The 22,595-nt window shown below is 40.3% G+C and overlaps 1 protein-coding gene across 2 annotated transcripts in view; it reads right to left on the bottom strand.

Annotated features, from left to right (window-relative positions):
• prkcaa (protein kinase C, alpha, a) overlaps positions 1–20,595 on the bottom strand; it is a 132,047-nt gene extending 111,452 nt beyond the window's left edge. Inside the window, exons 1-2 of one of the 2 annotated variants that reach the window (XM_047813644.1) lie at positions 20,147–20,595; positions 17,715–17,746 (exon numbers count right to left, since the gene is read on the bottom strand). In XM_047813644.1, coding sequence (XP_047669600.1) covers positions 17,715–17,746; positions 20,147–20,307 — 193 coding nt within the window. In that variant the 5' untranslated portion in view covers positions 20,308–20,595. The remainder of the gene's footprint in view (positions 1–17,714; positions 17,747–20,146) is intronic. The other variant, XM_027133373.2, reaches the window with a different exon arrangement.
• Positions 20,596–22,595: the final 2,000 nt, after the last annotated feature.

Raw genomic sequence — 22,595 nt, 5'->3', positions numbered from 1 at the left:
TCTTAGCCAAAATAAATTCAAGCTCAATAAAGCAGCATCAGGGAGAAAAGCGAGAGATCAGCAGTTATGACGATTATGAGTTCAGATCCCAGGACTGTCTGAGAATTCGCCGCTGAGCCGAAAAAAATACGACGATCTCATTTGTTCGTTTTCAGTTAAATACCGTAGCCAAGCTATAACGTGCAGAGAAGAATGATAACCGCTAAACGAGGAGCTGTTTTGCTTAAAATTAAAATAAAAAAAAAGTAAAAGTAAAAGTAATTTTAGTTTACTCCACTATTCTGTTTTTGCACTTTAGAATTGTAGCCTTTATTTTGTACGAATCCCTTTATCTATGTATGTTCAGACAAAGTAGTTGTAGATGTTGTAGGTCTAAGATGCCTTGATATTTTTTTTCCTCCTGTGTAGCCAAATTAAAACTGTCAAATTGTCAGTGAACATTAATATTGGTCAAATTCTTCCACATCCATGTGAAGCTTGTTAATTAATAAATAACCATCCATCACTGTTTCTAACTATATTTAATTACCAACAGCATGGTTCCTGAATCTGATTGGTTCATTGATTCCTTCGTCCGCCATGTTTTCCAACGCTGTTAAATTGCTATAGCTGCTGTGTGGCTGAGTCAGATTTCAAAAAGTGTGACAATAATTAGATAAAAAGTCTGTAACAGCTGGAATTCACTTCATTTCCATGTTTCTGGACAATCGAGGCACAACACATGGTGCACGAATGCCTGCAAATTCAACCGGAATAACGGTTTTCTAGAAGAATCCAGACACTTGTTAATCACTGAAACACTTGTATTGAACTAAATTGGGAGTGAAATAAAAACATTACTCATCAAGAACTTGGTTCTGGGACGTTCCATAACATGTGACGTGACAATAAAAGGATAAAAAGCGCGTGTAACTTGTTAGTGAATAAATAAATAATCTGTTTGACAAATAGAAATTAGATTACTGTCCTTTAACGCAGACCATTTGTTTTCATTTCATTCCAATATCAATAGCGCAAAACTGGAAAATCGTAAAACATGAAAAATCCATACTAACATTTTCCAGACAAAAGTTTGCAGACAAAAGTCCGACACATTTATATCTAACATCTACAGGTTCTCATACCCAGCAATGTGGCCAGATTAACATGCAGTGAATCAACTCTGCATTATAAATGTAGGCTCGTGCTCTGAAATGATGCTTCCTGCTTCCTGTTACTCTTAACTGCTGATCGATTCCTTGGGTTGACTGACAACATATTACCTAAACATATATTTTGACAAAATAAACTTTATTTTAATACGAGAATGAATTTCGTTTTTAGCATAAAATGACCAAATACACCTTGGTTAACTAACATCCAAGTTTTTTTCCTTTCTTAATAATAATTCAAAATGAAAAAACATTAATTCAGATTAAAGACTTGTTTCTTGTCTGTTATATATCTATATCGCTTATCCTTAAAAATAAGAAAGAACAAAGAATTAGAAAGTGTGCTTCTTTTTCTTCACGAGATCCAGATGATGTAACTTCCTGTTTAAGTTGAATGCATTGAGCCCGAATGTACAGGGCTGAGTGAAGCTTGGGGAAGTGAAAGGTACCATTTTTAATAAGCTTTAATGGCTGAATTGAGATTGAGGACAAGGAGGATTTTCAAGCAGTGGATGTGAAATGGATTTGTTTATTAATGCAGAAATCTGTCCACTGTCTGTGTGATTGGAGCTGAAAGTGTAACTGAGAAGCTGGGACAGGATGTTTCCTAATACTGTAGAGGTTTCGTAATGTTACTTAACTGAAACATGCACATGGGAGGTTTAGAAATCTATCTATCTATCTATCTATCTATCTATCTATCTATCTATCTATCTATCTATCTATCTATCTATCTATCTATCCATCCATCCATCTCTCTCTTTCTCCATCTATCTCTCTCTTCTCTCTATCTATCTATCTCTTCTCTCTATCTATCTATCTATCTATCTATCTATCTATCTATCTATCTATCTATCTATCTATCTATCTTCTCTCTTTCTCTATCTATCTATCTATCTATCTATCTATCTATCTATCTATTCTCTCTTTCTCTATCTATCTATCTCTTCTCTGTCTATCTATATATCTACTGTCTCTTCTCCTATCTAATTCTATCTATCGTTATCTATCTATCTAATCTATCTATCTCTCTTCTATCTATCTATCTATCTATCTATCTATCCATCTCTCTCTCTTCTCTATCTATCTAATCGCTTCTCTCTCCTATCTATCTATCTATCTATCTATCTATCTATCTATCTATCTATCTATCTATCTATCTATCTATCTATCTATCTATCTCTCTCCTTCTCTATCTATCTATCTATCTATCTATCTATCTATCTATCTATCTATCTATCTATCTATCTATCTATCTATCTATTCTCTCTTTCTCTATCTATCTATCTCTTCTCTCTTTCTCTATCTATCTATCTATCTATCTATCTATCTATCTATCTATCTATCTATCTATCTATCTATCTATCTATCTATCTATCTATCTATTCTCTCTTTCTCTATCTATCTATCTCTTCTCTGTCTATCTATCTATCTATCTATCTATCTATCTATCTATCTATCTATCTCTTCTCTCTTTCTCTATCTATCTATCTATCTATCTATCTATCTATCTATCTATCTATCTATCTATCTATCTATCCATCCATCTCTCTCTTTCTCCATCTATCTATCTCTTCTCTCTTTCTCTATCTATCTATCTATCTATCTATCTATCTATCTATCTATCTATCTATCTATCTATCTATCTATTCTCTCTTTCCCTATCTATCTATCTATCTATCTATCTATCTATCTATCTATCTATCTATCTATCTATCTATCTATCTATCTGTCTCTCTTCTCTATCTATCCATCCATCCCTCTCTCTTTCTCTATCTATCTGTCTCTTCTCTATCTATCCATCTATCTATCTATCTATCTATCTATCTATCTATCTATCTATCTATCTCTCTTTCTCTATCTATCTGTCTATCCATCTATCTATCTATCTATCCATCTATCTCTCTCCTTCTCTATCTATCTATCTCTCTCCTTCTCTATCTATCTATCTATCTATCTATCTATCTATCTATCTATCTATCTATCTATCTATCTATCTATCTATCTATCTCCCACTCCCCACTCTTCTCTCTCTCTCTCTCTCTCTCTCTCTCTCTCTCTCTCTCTCTCTCTCTCTCTCTCTCTCTCTCTCCCTCAATCATATACCACCCTCTCCAGTATTTCCTAATGTACTTCGTTGATCTCAAATATGAACGCAAAAGCAATAATTAGATATTCAGGGGAAGTTTTGTAAATAACCAAGTGACATCATCACAACACGCATTTAGCCTGCTCTGATTCTTGTGAACGGAACATGAGTCAGTTATCAGAGACAGTAAGTATGTGTGTCTTCACTGATACGACTGTGAACAAAATATGTTAATTAAACTAAAAAAAAAGCACAGCACACTTTTTAAAATTCTTGGGGAAAAGCCACAGAAAAATCTATTATTTTTGTCTGCAACGATCACTCACTAAAAACAAACCATCCCGGAGGGACTGAGTAACGTTACTGCTGCTCTATTCTCTGCTAGTAACATCTGTCCCCGGCCTCACAGCCGCACTAGAAGCACAGATCCAGATGTGCGGCCACATGGATGAGGCGACTTTATGCTGTAAGCGGTTTTCCAGCTTCAGGAAAGCAATCATTTTTAACTCATACATAATACTAATCTCTAACCAAGATATAATCTGATAGAGCAGTGGGTGGTATGTTGGCTGATCTGGCATACTTTTACTTGAACAAACATCAGGACACATTAAATTTACAGAGATTTCAGTTCACTATGTCTCGTTTCTATTCATATACAGTAGATTGGGAAGCTGTTGACTGTGTAGTCCGAGCTCTGTGGCTACAGTTGGTAAGATCATTAGCATAAATATGTACAGAACAACATTATTGGGTATGAACCATTCAGTTTTGTGAATCAGAACAGCTACAATAACAACTCATTTAGCGGAGTGTATTCCTGTTGGTGGGGGGTGGTCTGCCTTGTGTGTGGAGTTTGCATGTTCTCCCCGTGCCTCGGGGGTTTCCTCAGGGTACTCCGGTTTCCTCCCCGGTCCAAAGACATGCATGGTAGGTTGATTGACATCTCTGGAAAATTGTCCGTAGTGTGTGAATGTGTGAGTGAATGAGTGTGTGTGTGCCCTGTGATGGGTTGGCACTCTGTCCAGGGTGTATCCTGCCTCGATGCCCGATGACGCCTGAGATAGGCACAGGCTCCCCGTGACCCGAGTACTGTAGTTCGGATAAGCGGTAGAAAATGAATGAAGGAATGAATTCCTGCTACAGCGCCTCCTGCAGTGCTGATTTCTCTTACGCTAGATAAGTTTAATAACTTTAACATTTTTTTTTTTCATTAAAGGACATCAGGTCACAACATTTTGAAACCATTATAAGTTCTGGAAACTTATTTCCTTCTAAAACAGTTCCTTCCTTTACTAGCCTTTCTCTTTTTCTTTCACTTTTTTCCTCTGTGCTGAAGAAAACATATTAAAAAAATAATAAATAAATAAATAAATAAACAAACAAAAACCAGCAATATTACCTTTGACACTTACAAAGCTCTGACACTGGAGACTCCTTCCATCAATTCCTTCCTTCCAAAAAAATGATCCAGCTTGATATATATGCACAGCGTTCCTTAAATGTAGAAATGGGTCTGGTATTAATCTAGCATATTACATTTTTTTCTTAAAATTTAAACTACCGTGTATGTGGTTTACTATTTTTCCAACAAGCAACCGAACATTCCCAGAAATACCACTTAATATGGTGATTTATAGCACTGTGAATTAAACAGTGATCGAAATCTGTTCTCAAGATGTCTAACAAATCCCAGTGTGCAGAGAGAGCTATTTTACTGCTGGTTTTGTTAAAGAACAAAACCTACTCTATTTTACTGCTGGTTTTGTTAAAGAAAGCTTTTCCACATCTTTTCCACTACATCTGTCTTGTATGTACAATTACGGTTCCAGACAGGAATATCAACCGGAATAGTGTTTACCTAATCCTTATTTATAACAAAAGTCTGTGGAGGCTTTCACACCGGCAGAGTTCAGTCGGAAACTTGGAATTGTAAAAAAAAAAAAAAAAGGAACATGACACCGAATCCCACCGTGTTCAGCTGCACTGGAAACTGATTCCGATGAATGCGAGTGAATTCGACCCGTACGTATTCGGGGCCGCACTTTAGCTTCAGCGCATGTGTTTTACCCCTAAACATCATTAGTTTCCACAACACACAGATACAATGAGTGAAAGTTGAACATTGTGGACCACAGAAGAAATGAGATGCCTTAGGGTGCTTTCACACCTGCCTTGTTTAGTTCGGTTGAAACGTACCAGAGTCTGATTGCTCGTTTGGTGCGGTTCGTTTGGGCAGGTGAGAATGCAGCAGTCGAACTCTGTGCGCACCAAAAGCGGACCAAACAAGCGTCCCGAGACCTCCTTGAAGAGGTGGTCTTGGTACGCTTTCAAACGAACTCTGGTACGGTTCGTTTGTGATGAGAACACGGTCCGAGATCGAATACACCTAACTAGCAAAAAGTATTGCGCATTTTGGACTAAACCAGCTGCCGTAGTGGGTCGACAATATTTTCGGAAGATAAGCATGTCACAGTTTCGCAAAAGTAATGCTCACCGCCTCCTGAAGTGTCTTGCGATGCGTCTTCGCCGTTTGCAGTGCATTAAAATGATATTTTAAAGCCGCATCCGCGCTTCATTCTGAAAATTAAGACCTTGCATAGAATGCTGTATACAAGCGATGTAGTAGATTACAACCACGAACATAATCGCAGCGTGTAGTCGTCTCTCCGTGGTGTACTGTATGCTGTATTTTCCTCTTTTTGTTTACTTCCGGAGTTTCCCGTGTGAAAACCTCCTAAGGGGCAGGTGATGGATTTTATCATCAATGACAGTTCACGATACCAAACTACACAAGGCCAAGTCAAAACTACATTCGTGCTAAAAAATCTGAAAGGATTTCTTTGGGTTTTTTTCTCTTTGAGTTCTGCCTACAAAGCGAATCACGTGTATTTAAAATTTTCTGAAGGAGTCGCCAGTGTCAGTGCTTGAAATTATGCTCACTGTTGTGGTCAGGATTGTAAATAGTCAGAGGTAAAGCCGTCGCTTTATGTTATCCAGCAAAGCAAAGGCTTCAGGATAATGGATTGTTTTGTTTTGCCTTATTAACTAAGAGAGAGAGAGAGAGAGAGAGAGAGAGAGAGAGAGAGAGAGAGAGAGAGAGAGAGAGAGAGAGAGAGGGAGGGAGAGAGGGAGTATGAGAGGCTGATGAGTGAAAAAACTATTTCTGTGTTATAATGAAATTGATAACATACTCTAGGACATTTAGTTAAAGTTGGACATGAAAGTTCACATGCTGCCGTGCCGGGCAGACGTGGCCTAATGGTTAGAGAGTCTGGTTCGTAACCCAAAGGTTGTGGGTTCGAGTCTCGGGCTGGCCACGACTGAGGTGCCCTTGAGCAAGGCACCAAAACCCCCATCTGCTCCCCGGGCGCCGCAGCATGTCCACTGCTCTTGTAACCTTGTAATCTTGTAACCTTTCACTCTGCACATTCCTCTTCAATGCCATAGCTTTAGAACCATTTCTGTCATTCTGTAATTCTTAATGATGTCCACACGTCTCTGCGCTGTTATAGCCTTCATATTTATTCACTGTACTCCTGTATGTCCACACGTCTCTGCGCTGTTATAGCCTTTATATTTATTCACTGTGCTCCTGTATGTCCACACGTCTCTGCGCTGTTATAGCCTTTATATTTATTCACTGTGCTCCTGTATGTCCACACGTCTCTGCGCTGTTATAGCCTTTATATTTATTCACTGTGCTCCTGTATGTCCACACGTCTCTGCGCTGTTATAGCCTTTTTATTTATTCACTGTGCTCCTGTATGTCCACACGTCTCTGCGCTGTTATAGCCTTTATATTTATTCACTGTGCTCCTGTATGTCCACACGTCTCTGCGCTGTTATAGCCTTTATATTTATTCACTGTGCTCCTGTATGTCCACACGTCTCTGCGCTGTTATAGCCTTTATATTTATTCACTGTGCTCCTGTATGTCCACACGTCTCTGCGCTGTTATAGCCTTCATATTTATTCACTGTATATGCTTTCATATATATACACACCACTTGCTGTAAATATGCTAGATATTTATCTGCACTTTTGCATGACTGCTACATTTTGCACTTCTGGTAGATGCCAAACTGCATTTCGTTGCCGTGTACCTGTACAATGCAACGAGAATAAAGTTCTATCCATCCATCCATCCATCCATCTATTATCTAAATCTTTTCATGACAACTTGAAGACAAAATACGTTCACATAACTTAATTATACAGTGCAGGAACAAACTTGTTTTCACTGCATTAACTGTAACTATAAATAGATAGAAAGAATAAGATGTCCCTAACCTAACCCTAACCCTAATAATAAAAAATCAGTTCTGTCAAATAACTCTGGAATAAAACAAATAAACAACATTGGGACATGCTGTATTTGGAAAGTTTTTGGGTGGTAACATCGGACCATCCTATCGTGATGATTTTTTTTAGAACCTGGTTGTGGATTTTCTGTTTATTTCTTCTGTTAATACGCTCCAAACATACAGATAGATTCGGGTTTCAATTTCCTGTAGCGTTTTATTAAAAGTAAATAGTGGTCTGCTTCTCGATGGTGCCGATATTTACTCAGTCAGAATTGGTATGGTTCATTACACAGTGAAAGTACAAGACAACTTGGCATTCCTCATTCATGTCATAATAAACTGCAACTAAATCGATCCACAGTGATTCCCATGTCATTGTCAGTGATATCTCGTGTCGCTTGAGGTCTCAGAGTTCTCTGTGTAGTGAAAAAGAAATACAGGGCTACCATTTCCAAATAAAAAGGGGCAAGAAAATAATCCCCGATGCCCTTTCTTCTGGTGCCACAGAGGATAACATGCAGAGGAATATATAAATACAAACTGGTTGATTAGAATGGTAAACAGGATGCCCCAGCACTGGGCAGCTCATCTGAATTCTCTACAGGCCATCATTGACGTTCCAGCCCAGTGGCCTTTTCCCATTTTCAACACCCCTATTCCATTTCCTTCAGCATCCTGTGGTGGCAAATATATTTCTCTCACATAGACATGAGTCCTGGACCACTTCAGAATAACAAAAAAATTCAAATTGTGCCAATTTCTGCTGTCATCTTTAACCCTCCAGCTACTCAACTACTGTCAAGATGTCAAGGTCAATCTGAGGAAGTGTTCTCCTGAGTAGTGCGATGCAACAGGAGCCCAGAAGAAAAGGTAAATGAGGCTGTGAATGTGTTTAGAAGAAGAAGAAGTAGGGGGCTTTATATGTCACATATGAATTACAGCACAATGAAATTATTTTCTTTGCATATTCCACCATGTTAGGAATCTACCACCACTGCCCCAACTGAACCACCACTGCCTCAATTAAACCTCCACTGCCCCAACTGAACATCCACTGCCCCAACTGATCCTCCATTGCCCCAACTAAACCACCACTGCCCCAACTGAAGCTCCACTGCCCCAACTGAAGCTCCACTGCCCCAACTGAACCTCCACTGCCCCAACTGAACCTCCACTGCCCCAACTGAACCTCCACTGCCCTATCTGAACCATCACTGCCCCAACTGATCCTCCATTGCCCCAACTAAATCACCACTGCCTTAAATGAACCACCATTGCCCCAACTGAACCACCACTGGCCCAACTGACCCACCACTGCAATTACTAAACCAACACTGCCCCAACTGAACCACCAGTGCCCCAACTGAACCACCACTTCCCCTACTGAACCACCAGTGCCCCTACTGAACCACCAGTGCCCCAACTGAATCACCACTTCCCCTACTGAACCACCAGTGCCCCAACTGAATCACCACTGCCCGAACTGAACCACCAGTGCCCCACTGAACCACCAGTGCCCCAACTGAACCACCAGTGCCCCAACTGAACCACCACTTCCCCAACTAATCCACCACTGCCCCTACTGAACCACCACTGCCCCTACTGAACAACCAGTGCACCAACTAAACCACCACTGCCCCTACTGAACCACCAGTGCCCCAACTAAACCACCACTGCCCCTACTGAACCACCAGTGCCCCAACTAAACCACCACTGCCCCTACTGAACCACCACTGCCCCTACTGAACAACCAGTGCACCAACTAAACCACCACTGCCCCTACTGAACCACCAGTGCCCCAACTAAACCACCACTGCCCCTACTGAACCACCAGTGCCCCAACTAAACCACCACTGCCCCTACTGAACCACCAGTGCCCCAAATAAACCACCACTGCCCCTACTGAACCACCAGTGCCCCAAATAAACCACCAGTGCCCCAACTGAACCACCACTGCCCCTACTGAACCACCAGTGCACCAACTAAACCACCACAAAAAAATGGGCAAAATTATATAAACCTTTTTTTCTATATAAACTTTTTTTTTTCTGCATTTTTCTAATCAGTGGCTAAATAATTTCCTTATATTAACTATATCTTATCATTAATTATTTAATAAATCCTTTCCCCAGTATAACACAAGCTTAAGCACAAAGATGATTTATTCATAACCTTTTTATCAAGGGTGCCAATATTTCTCATAACCACCTATTAACTTAATAAACATACCGATCTTCTAAAAAAAAATAGGCTGATAGATTAACAAAGCACTAATAAAAAGTGTATTCCGGGTCATTTTGTGGTGAAAGTTAGTGAACCCTCAGTAGACTGTGAAAATGTTATTCATTTGGCTTCTATACTGAAGCGAGTTTGATTGACAGGCGCATGACAAAGGTGGAAACTGGAAGCTGGGATTATGGGTGAGTTCTGTTCTTCCTCCTGCCTTCATTTCCTTCTTATCCTCTACTGGGGCTTCGGTTGTGCCTCTCGATCTGCACTGAATCTTTAATGAACTTCCTTATTGATATTTCAGTAGTGTTGAAAACCACAATAAACACGAACATCTTCTCATTCATGCATTTCTATCGATTTTAATGGCTGTTAACACGCGCATACTGTACCGAGCGCCCATGGGCGAGATGAGGTCCGGACAAACCGACATCCACTGTGGGAATATGCGCTCTGCCTGATTCTGATATCTGAGCATCTTTAGAGTTCAAAAGTCAATTTGTTATCCACGTGGTAGAAAAACAGGGATTCCCGCAGCACTTTGCAGTTCAGGCGGCCCGCCTAAGCTGGGAAGCCCTACCGCCTTAACTAGGTCGTGCAAAAAAAAATAATTCCGCTGCACAAAAGGCCGTCAAGTGCATCTCGGAGAATAGCGCGGACACGCTTGACACCGCGAGCGGGCACGCGCTCCACACGGTCCATAGTCTATAGTTCTTGCAAATTTAAAGTAAGTTAGCTGGTGATTTTGTTGTTTGAGTTCGTCACCTGCTAGCTAGTTTGCACGTTCCGGGTTTTTAATAATTGTTAAACGTAGTACAGAGTCTGTGGTGTATCTCACAAAGAAGCCACCCCCCCACCCCCCTTTCACATTTCAATATGTAGACGTGATCGGCGAGACGTGAACATAAGTAATAAAATCCAACAGGCCGTTCTGTTAGAAGAAGCAAAGTTTCCGTTGCTACCCCGAAGTGTTCGAATCCATTTTACACCACGGTAGTTTTATTGTTATTTCTTCATGTGATTCTAGTTTCATTCGATGCTCTTGAACGCCCGTTAAACCGTTAGCCCTTGTTGTCAGCCCTAAATCAGAATACACTGAAATATACAATAAAAAATGAATTAAGAGTGTGTGCTTTATGTGTGTGTGATTTACTGGATATTTGTGATGTTTGGGTAAAGCAACTCAGTTAAAGAGGATTCAAACGCTGGAGCTTTAGTTTTGGATCCGTCCAATAAATGCAGGAGTCAGCAGATTGTAAAATGTTTGGACATATAAAAGACACTGACAAACAGATGTGATAAACAGATGTGACACCCAGACATGATGCCTGGGTGTTGAAGTTTCATTTTTGGTTAAATAGTGGCCCATTGAGACAGACACCTTGAAATGCTGTAGTTACTGAGGCTTTCAGAATGAAATGTGAGCATACAGGCTGCTGTTTATTTACAAATCATTTGAAAGGCAATTTTATGTGAATCGACCATCGGGAACAGAAATCCACTCGGCGTGAGTAGGAGCCTGCTCTTATTAGTAATGAAGTGGCAGGATCAGTAGAGGAACTGTGGACTGAAAGAGTGTTGTCCTAAAAAGGTCTCAATCAGCTCTCTGGCTCTGTAAGATGTGGGCAGGCGCTAAATTCCAGGGGTTTCGTTACCACAACGTAAAGTGGGCGTGTTTCCGGAGGTCTTGGAAAAACGCCTTCTTTAAAAAAAAAAAAAAACAGCGTACTACGAAGGACGAAACAGTCATACAGGTTGATTTATTTTAGAAAACAAACAAACAACCAAAAACTACGGTGACCTGAGAAGCTCGGATAATCGGTAGAAAAATGAATGAATGAATGAATGTATAGCCTTTGTCTTTAAATGAAATGAATAATGTCATGTACCAAACTCCTTATGCGTCTGAAACCGACTCGGTCAATAAATCTGATTCTGAAGCAATAACTGAATTGAGTAACATGAACACAAGTCGTTTTTGTACACTCAACATGACTCAATCGCGTGTTTTAAAAATCAATCACTGAGCTCACACCCGAGATGATAATTAAATACACAACGCTGGTGTTTTGCAACAGGAACATGTTACCGTACCACCGCACTGTTCTAACCATCATGTTTTACTCACCTAAATCGAACGCTAAAGTTAGTTACTGTAAGCTCCGTATACTGTAAGTAAAGTCATCCATGCACATGGAATTTTACAATGTGACTGCTTTCTGAACTGATGGCACTCACTACACAAAATTCAATTTAGTCATTAGAAGCTTGTTTAGTAAAAGTATTAACACCGTCTTTTGTTTGATATATTTTCATATGTAAACTGTATGTAATTTTTTTGTCTTGAATCAATTTTTTTCCCCCCAGTGTAACATGTCATGCTGCTGTATTTCTCCGTTTTATCGCTATTTCTCCTAAAAAACAAAGATCATGCTATGTAATTTACAAAATTTGTAAAAGTTCTTAAATTATTTACTTGAAAAAAAAAAAAAAACAGAAGGTTTACATTATGTGTGCAAAGGTTTTATTTTATTATGCCAAATCTAAAAAACAACAACAAAAAAAAACTGTTAATTGTTTAATGGTTAAAAAAAAAATCAGGTAAAAGTAAAAGCATCTATTAAATTTGTGAAATAAATATTCGAAAGGTTCAGTAACTAACAAACAGAATAAAGTGTGAGATATCTAGTCTCCAGAAAAACTCTTCATCAGACTCTGGTGGAAAAACCTCTAATGCGTAACCATCTTTACACCTTATAAATCCTGGATCATTGTAATGTTGTGCAACTAAAATATATATTTTTTTTTGTAGAATTGTCCGGGTTAAAGCTCAAACTCTTCTCAAAGCACATACGTCAATCAATCCATCCGAAGTTTCTTTCCCAAGGCAATCACCCTGATCAACAACTCACCATAATTATATTCACTGCTTCATATCTATAAGCACTGCATTATCAGAACTGTCAGTCATCACATCATCTGTATATATTACACACACTACTGCTGCTATATATTGTACAAAAAGCATAATATTGCACATTATTGTTATTTGCACTCCCACACTTTATGTACATAACTGATCAGTCATATTCTATATTCATATTTAATATATTTTATTCATTCTATATTAATATTTTATACTCATTCTGTCTGTATTGTATCTCATCGTCTGCATTGTTTTCTATAGTGTTATTTATGTCTGTACTTTTGAGAGTCATAAACTGCTGGAATCAAATTCCTTGTGTCAATAAACCTGATTCTTGGCCAATAAACCTGATTCTGATTCTGATACAAAATCATTTTAATTAAGATCTTATTTATTTCTAAAATAATCAAACAGATTTTGATTTCCAGATAGTCTGAGTCAGAAGGTTCAGTCTCTGTAGACCTGAATTACAATTACAATGTATAGACTGCCTTCTGTCCTGTCCTTATGTCACTCTGACCTGTCTAAATGAGTGTCTAATAGATTCGTTCATTCATTCATTTTCTACTGCTTAACCCGAGCTTCTCGGGTCACGGGGAGCCTGTGCCCATCTCTAACCCTAACCCAAGGCAGGATACACCCTAGACGGAGTGCTAACTCATCACAGGGCGCGCACACACACACACACACACACACACACACACACACACACACACACACACACACACACACACACTCATTCACTCACACACACACTTTTTTTTTCAAAGGCAACAATTGTTTCAGAAATGAAACCTGCTACATAATTAAAGTTTATTCTAATTATAAAAGCTATTTTTACATAGATTTTTTTTAAACCAGATTAAACCACCTGCCTTTATTATTCAATTGCTTTTCTGTGTCTAACTGCTATTGCAAGAAGTCTCCTAACTTTATTTGTTTGTTTGTTTGTTTGTAAATGAAACCTGCTACATAAATAAAATGTAGTATAATTATGTTAGAACAGAACCTGAGCCTGGAGACGTGTGTCGAGGTGTTTTTGGTGGACAGGATCTGACATACAGTCCATTGACCTGGTCAATACTGACCTCTGTAAGCATTCGCTGTGCAAGTCTGACAAGGGAAAGACTGACTGTGTGAGTTTACTATTAAAAGGTCGATACATGGATCAGTAAACAAGCTCACAAACACGTAACTAACTGTGAAATAAAAAAGATCTTGCAGAACATGTAGAACAGATGATCTACATCAGTCAGGATTTGAAAAAAATATGACATTGGGGAGCTACACACACTTACACACATAAACACACACACACACACACACACACGCACAGACGTACAAGTATGTACACAAACACCTAGACACACCGACACACAGATATACACACAAGGTCACAGAAGCATAGAGACACACACACTTACACGTATATATACACAGACACACACACACAGAGACGTACAAGTACTGTATGTACACAAACACCTGGACATAGATACACACAGATATGCAGAAACAAACACACACACACTTACACTCACGTACATGTACAAGTATGTACACAAACAACTAGCACACAGACACACAGATATACACACAAACTCACAGAAACAGACACACCGACACACACACACACACACATACAAGTATGTACACAAACACCTAGAGACACACATACAAGTATGTACACAAACACCTAGACACACACACACACACATACAAGTATGTACACAAACACCTAGACACACACACACACACATACAAGTATGTACACAAACACCTAGAGACACACACACACACATACAAGTATGTACACAAACACCTAGACACACACACACACACATACAAGTATGTACACAAACACCTAGAGACACACATACAAGTATGTACACAAACACCTAGACACACACACACACACATACAAGTATGTACACAAACACCTAGACACACACACACACACATACAAGTATGTACACAAACACCTAGAGACACACGTACAAGTATGTACACACACACACACACACACACACACACACACACACACACATATACAAGTATGTACACAAACACCTAGACACACACACATACAAGTATGTACACAAACACCTAGACACACACACACACACAAGTATGTACACAAACACCTGGACACACACACACACAAGTATGTACACAAACACCTAGACACACACACACACACACACACACACACACACACACACACACACACACACACACACACACACACACACACACACACACACACACACACACACACACACAGATTAATGGTTGCCATAGATGTGGACTCCTGACCTCTGGTGAAATCTTCAGTTTTATGGTATCTGTTTCCACTTGACACTCGACTCAGTAAAACTCTGTCAGCGACAAGAGCAAATCTGCCAAGACACCATTCACAAGTGCAATCACACACTAAATGGTCATTAATTAGGAAGCACCAATCTACTGTTTATGCTTTACAAAGACGCAGGACGCTTTACTCCTGTATGCATTTCAGGGTCAGCGTTGTAGCCCAGTTTGTAGCCCAGTTTGTAGAACATGAGTTTGGAACCCATGCTTACAGACTCCACACTGTTCACAGCAGGAGCCACAAAAATAAGGAAAAATAGTGACGATCTGATGTTTATTAGGTTTTCATTTCCCTATGAAACATTAGGATTTAAGTAGAGCTGCATTGGGATGGACTTCCAGAAAAGATCTGAGCTTCTGAACCGTTCGAAATGTTCTCACTTCTATTCAATTTCGACGCTAATTCTAGATCCATTGAGCTCATTTCTACACTTCTGTACTAATTGTTAAAGCTCCAAGCTCGTTACCAAATCTCTGGGGCTTTTTACACCTGGTCACCTCATGCGTTTTCTGTGATCCCATAGCTATCCGATGGTACAAAGACCAGGTCTAAATGCCCTCCGAAACGTTTTCGAGATATAAATCCGATGGTTGAAACCCCTTCAGGAGGTGGTCTGGGACGCGTTTCAGATGAAACTGGACAGGTGTAAATGCATGTGGTTGTTCAAGCCACATACGTCAGCGCTAAACTCCTCCCAAACGGAAGTACGTCACTCACAGGTGACTCGCGAGTTTTGCATCGCGCCAGAAACTAATATGTTTTCCCACCAGCGCTGGCGCCGATCTTTCACCCAGGTGTCTCGTTGGGTCTTAAAATGCACTGCTGCCGCCAGCGAAAATGCCACGAACAGTAAATCTGTTTTTTGTAGCAACCGCATACACCAAAGCGTGATACATTTCAATTACCCCGAAAATGAGGTAAAATATATGTGCATTTTGGGCGAGAGTAGAAAGATCGGATCGATATCCGATTCGCCGAGACGCGTTTATGTGGCCTGATGTAAATGGGACAGTTTTAACAAATCAGATAGCTATCGGATCAGAGACGACACATGAAGTGACCAGGTGTAAAAAAACGCCCTCTGATAAAGCAGCAGCTTCTGATGGATCAGATGTGAGGATACACTCCTGCTGTGGCGTGTTTATGATGAGGACATGAGCGTGTGGTTTTAATCCACTTCACCTTTGTGTTTGGAAGCAGCGAGTTGAACCAGTTGCAACTTTGTAATGTGCTGAAACTCAAATGGTTATTGTGCTTGTCAATGTTTAACACCAGCTAATAAAAGTTAAACACACAAAATCGTAGCAGTAACAGTGCAGGATAACCTGTCAGACACAGGAGAGCACACACACACACACACTCTCTCTCTCTCTCACACACACACACTCTATCTCTCTCTCACACACACACACACACACGCACACACACACTATAGCTCTCTCTCTCTCCCACTCACACACAAGTACACACACTCTCAATCTCTCTCACACATGCACACACGTGAACACACACTCACTATCTCTCTCTCTCACACACACACACACACACACACATTCACTTACTCTCTCTCTCACACACACACACACACTCTCTATCTCTCTCTCACACCCACACACATTCACTTACTCTCGCTCGCTCACTCTCTCTCTCACTCACACACACTCTCTCTCTCTCTCGCTGATTTAAAAAAATTTCTTACTTATGCATGATATTGGGTATATATTCACACACACACACACACACACACACACACACACACACACACAGACACAGACACAGACACAGACACAGACACAGACACACACTACACACTTTGACAGTTCCAAGCACAGTTCCACTGGTGTAATAGGCAGTAATTTTGGTGTCACTCCGCACTAATATTGGCCACCGTTTAAAGATTTAGAGTGCAGCTGCATTAAGATTGTAGAAGACTTGCAGAATAAACAGACCTGAGCTTCGAGGCTAATTCAAACTTCTAAACTTATTCTAAATCTTCTAAACAAATACTCAGACCTTCAAGCTGAAAGTAAACTAAATGAAACATCTGAGCTAATTACAAGCAAATTCCCAAACCTCTTGACTAATACGGAAACATCTGCACTAATTACAAAACATCTGAGCTTCTGAAACTTGAAGCTAATTCCAGGTGAGTCTTTATCCTGGTGAGTCCACAGTTTATCCCAGGAACATTGGGTGTAAGGTGAGAACACAGCCCAGACAAGACCCCAGTCCTTTACATAGCAGCATGGACACACACACAGTCACACACTCAATCAAACAAATTTCAGATTCCATTTAGAGCCTCGGGTCCACCTGTGCATGTTTTAGGGATATTCATGGTGGAAACCGGAGAACCCTGAGGAACCCTGTACGGATAGAAGGACAGACCTGAGATGCTCAGGCGTTCAGGCGGCGATGCTCTCAAAAACATAACCGTTATTCAGCACATAGCCGAAAAGCGTTCGGTGGATTTCATTGTCTTGCTGTCACTGGAAGACTCCCTGAAATTCCAACAAGTGAAATCCAGAGAATTTCAAGGAACAACTAATAACCTAAGACATGATCTCCATTCCAGACTTGTACATCTGGACCCATGGAGTTGTGTTAGGATTTAACTTTGGAAATAATCCATCAGACTTACCTTGGCATTGGAATCCCTGTTTTCCAAAGCCCCTGCATATGAGAGAGAGAGAGAGAGAGAGAGAGAGAGAGAGAGAGAGAGAGAGAGAGAGAGAGAGAGAGAGAGAAAACAGAGTCACATGGTGAAAAGAAAGCAATGCATTAGACAACTAGATCTTCCAAATCCTTTAATGGGCTTTTAGCTATCGGTTCCCTTCCATGCCGCGAGCAATCTGAGTCGATTAAAAAGACACTGCAGTGCAAATGAACGATGTAAATATTTGATATCTGATCCGCTTCAAATATTTTCATGTCCCGTCTTGGATTTATCAATGCATCAACAAGCTAATGAGCAACATCACTCACTATTCTCACAGTCGTGTCTCTCTCTCTCTCTCACACACACACTCACACACACTCACACACACTCACACACACACACTTGTAGCATTATCTGCTGATCACTGATCCTCTGCTAGATAGATGTGTCATTAACAGTAATATAGCAAGTGGGAAAGGAGCTAAATTAAACACACCTTATCGTGGAGTTTAAGTCATATACAGTATCGTGTTCAAAATGTCGATCGACTTCCATGCGAAATTTTACATGACAGATTCAATTACTGAGAAAGTGAACATAGCACTGAGGAAACATCAATCACACATACACACACACACACACACACACACACACACACATAAATCAGGGAATTAATGCGCCATGTTTTACTGGAAATCAGATGTTATGGGAAATTATTCAAGATAGACGATGATGATGATTATGGAAGAATGGGCACATGGAAAACACGGAATACATCTTGTCCTTGGAATGTGAGACACCGAATACTGGAAATGTCCAGAATGTGCTGAAAATATAAAACACCCAGAGTACACAGAGAAAAAAATGGAACACAACTAACAGAATACCGAAAATGTCCGGAATACACGGAATATATACGGAATATACTGAAAATATATAACATCTGGAACTCACATAATGCCTAAACCACCGTGACAATGACTCCATAACCCAAGATACTACAAAGGATGAAACACTGGCCAGAACAAACAAAACACACTAAGCAACCAGGATCCATGATATTCACAGCACTGCTTGAAACGGAATATAGGGAAGACTAAATAATTCCTCAACGGTCGCACATAATTTCCCACATAATATACTGAACCCCCGAAAACACTACAGTGAATAAAAATACTTAAAATGTCTGGAATGCAAGAAATACCATAGGATGTACATCATCCCTGGAATATAAGGAATATATGGAATAGTGAAAGTGTCTGAAATAGACAGGACATCTGGATCACACAGATTAAACAGAAAATCTGGAACAGAATACGCCTTGACACAAGTCAATACAACTTATGCAACAACGAATCTATCCAGAACATTCCAAACACCCAGACCCCACAGAATCCAAGGTGGTCCTGGAACAAACTCTGGAATACCGAAAATGATCAAATCCAGGAAAGACAGGAAAAATCTGATTATTTCGGAACACTCGAAATCCACCAAAGTTTATTTTATTAGAACACAGAAAGCGGCCAAGATAAAAAGAGCACACTGAAACAGCCTGGACAACACGGAATGCTTGGAATACTATGGAAATACATGGAATAATGAAAATGATTTACAGGATGTGCAGAACTTTAAAATAATAATAATAATAATAATAATAATAATAATAATAATAATAAGACAATGCACAGCTTATCCATAAAATACACCCAAGACATGAAATTCGAACAGAATAAAATGGAAAAAAACACCTAAAACACACCGAATTACCCACAGAACACACTTATCAAACCGGAAACACACACACACACATACACATACATACACACACACATGCACATACACACAAACATACACACTTACATACATACTGTACACATACATGCATACACATGCACACACATACATATATACAAACTTACATACACACACACACACACACACATACATACATACTGTACACGTGCACACACATACATACATACACATGCACACACATACATACATACAAACTTACATACATGCACACACACATACATACATACTGTACACGTGCACACACATACACACACACACAAACATACATACATACACACACACACATACATACATACATACACATGCACACACATACATATACAAACTTACATACATACATACACACACACATACACATGCACACACACACATATACAAACTTACATACATGCACACACACACACACACACACACACACACACACACACCCTGAATAAGTGACACACACGCATCAGTTGTATTGAAACATTTCCATTAGTTTTTAAAAGCAGCTTTGAAAGTTGTTTTGCAAACAAATCAGCAGTGTAACCGGTTGTCATGGCTGTTTAAAGCGGATCCCATCACGACATGTCCCCACACTGACACACTGATTTACTGACCAGATGAAGTCGGTGCAGTGGCTACAGAAAGTCGGTTGCTTGAAGAACCTCGCGGTGAATTTGTGGTTCTTCACTTCGTGGACGTTTTTCTGCCTCAACGCTCCTTTACGGGCGAATCGGTTCGCGACGTCCGCTGAGGACGAGTCAGTGACATCAGCCATGGCACGATATAAAGAACCAAAACAATGTAAACAAAATAATTCCTCGTGCAGCTGACAGAAAGTTGCTGTCAGATCAGAGTGTGTGTGTGCGTGTGTGAGTGTGTGTGTGAGTGTGTGTGTGTGAGTGTGTTAGGTTTTCCAACGTAATGCAACAGGCTCGCCGATATTCCGGAGGCGGAACTCGGACCGACTCGCGCTCTTCTACTCGTCGTTACTTCTACGCGGTTTCAGTTCGTGCTCGAGCTCGTAATCCTCCGCTTCCTCCTGGAGCGCGTGGTGACGTCACTCAGGTCCATAATTGAATGGGAGGGATAGAGGCGCGCACGAGGCAAAGTCTCATGCAGGGAGCGACATCCGGCGGCCAAAGAGCAGCTGCACAAACAGGGTGCAAATTTATGCTCATTTCTGTAAGGATAGAATCTCTACAGTCGTGGCCAAAAGTTTGGAGAATTACATAAATATTAGTTTTCACAAAGTTTGCTGCTAAACTGCTTTTAGATCTTGGTTTCAGTTGTTTCTGTGATGTACTGAAATATAATTACAAGCACTTCATATGTTTCAAAGTCTTCAAATGTTTTTTTATCGACAATTACATGACATTTATGCAAAGAGTCAATATTTGCAGTGTTGGCCGTTCTTTTTCAGGACCTCTGCAATTCGACTGGGCATGCTCTCAATCAACTTCTGGCCCAAATCCTGACTGATAGCAACCCATTCTTTCATAAGCACTTCTTGGAGTTTGTCAGAATTAGTGAGTTTTTGTTTGTCCACCCGCCTCTTGAGGATTGACCACAAGTTCTCAATGGGATAAAGATCTGGGGAGTTTCCAGGCCATGGACCCAAAATTTCAACGTTCTGGTCCCCGAGCAACTTAGTTATCACTTTTGCTTTATGGCACGGTGCTTCATCGTGCTGGAAAATGCATTGTTCTTCACCAAACTGTTGTTGGATTGTTGGAAGAAGTTGCTGTTGGAGGGCGTTTTGGTACCATTCTTTATTCATGGCTGTGTTTTTGGGCAGAATTGTGAGTGAGCCCACTCCCTTGGATGAGAAGCAACCCCACACATGAATGGTCTCAGGATGCTTTACTGTTGGCATGACACAGGACTGATGGTAGCGCTCACCTTTTCTTCTCCTGACAAGCCTTTTTCCAGATGCCCCAAACAATCGGAAAGGGGCTTCGTCGGAGAATATGACTTTGCCCCAGTCCTCAACAGTCCATTCACTATACTTTCTGCAGAAGATCAATCTGTCCCTGATGTTTTTTTTGGAGAGAAGTGGCTTCTTTGCTGCCCTTCTTGACACCAGGCCATCTTCCAAAAGTCTTTGCCTCACTGTACGTGCAGATGCGCTCACACGTGCCTGCTGCCATTCCTGAGCAAGCTCTGCACTGGTGGCACTCCGATCCCGCAGCTGAATCCTCTTTAGGAGACGATCCTGGTGCTTGCTGGACTTTCTTGGACGCCCTGAAGCCTTCTTTGCAAGAATTTAACCTCTTTCCTTGAAGTTCTTGATGATCCTATAAATTGTTGATTTAGGTGCAATCTTAGTAGCTACAATATCCTTGCCTGTGAAGCCATTTTTATGCAACGCAATGATGGCTGCACGCATTTCTTTGCAGGTCACCATGGTTAACAATGGAAGAACAATGATTTCAAGCATCACCCTCCTTTTAACATGTCAAGTCTGCCATTCTAACCCAATCAGCCTGACATAATGATCTCCAGCCTTGTGCGCGTCAACATTCTCACCTGAGTTAACAAGACGATTACTGAAATGATCTCAGCAGGTCCTTTAATGACAGCAATGAAATGCAGTGGAAAGGTTTTTTGGGGATTAAGTTAATTTTCATGGCAAAGAAGGACTATGCAATTCACTCTTCATAACATTCTGGAGTATATGCAAATTGCTATTATAAAAACTTAAGCAGCAACTTTTCCAATTTCCAATATTTATGTAATTCTCAAAACTTTTGGTCAAGACTGTATATTCAATCGTACAAACAAATTACTGCTCTATTACTATCAGGCTCTGACCCTGTGCTCTGGCCCTGTGCTCTGACCCTCTGACTCTGACCCTCTGACTCTGTGCTCTGGCCCTGTCATGTCATAGATATCTATGTGGCTCTGTGCTCTGACCCTCTGACCAGTGGTGTAGTCTAGTTTTTTGTATTGAGTATACTGTGATTTTTTTCCCCCTCCCAGCCTCATATGCACCCATCCTAGAGCGACACCCCATAGGCACCACCACACTCACTAATGCATAAAATATGCATCTACGTGTAATTT

This window comes from Tachysurus fulvidraco, chromosome 5 (genome assembly GCF_022655615.1).
Source record: "Tachysurus fulvidraco isolate hzauxx_2018 chromosome 5, HZAU_PFXX_2.0, whole genome shotgun sequence".
In the NCBI taxonomy this organism is placed as follows: Eukaryota; Metazoa; Chordata; class Actinopteri; order Siluriformes; family Bagridae; genus Tachysurus; species Tachysurus fulvidraco.
The sequence above is the reverse complement of the archived record's forward strand: the minus strand, read 5'-3'. Positions and strand labels throughout refer to the sequence as shown.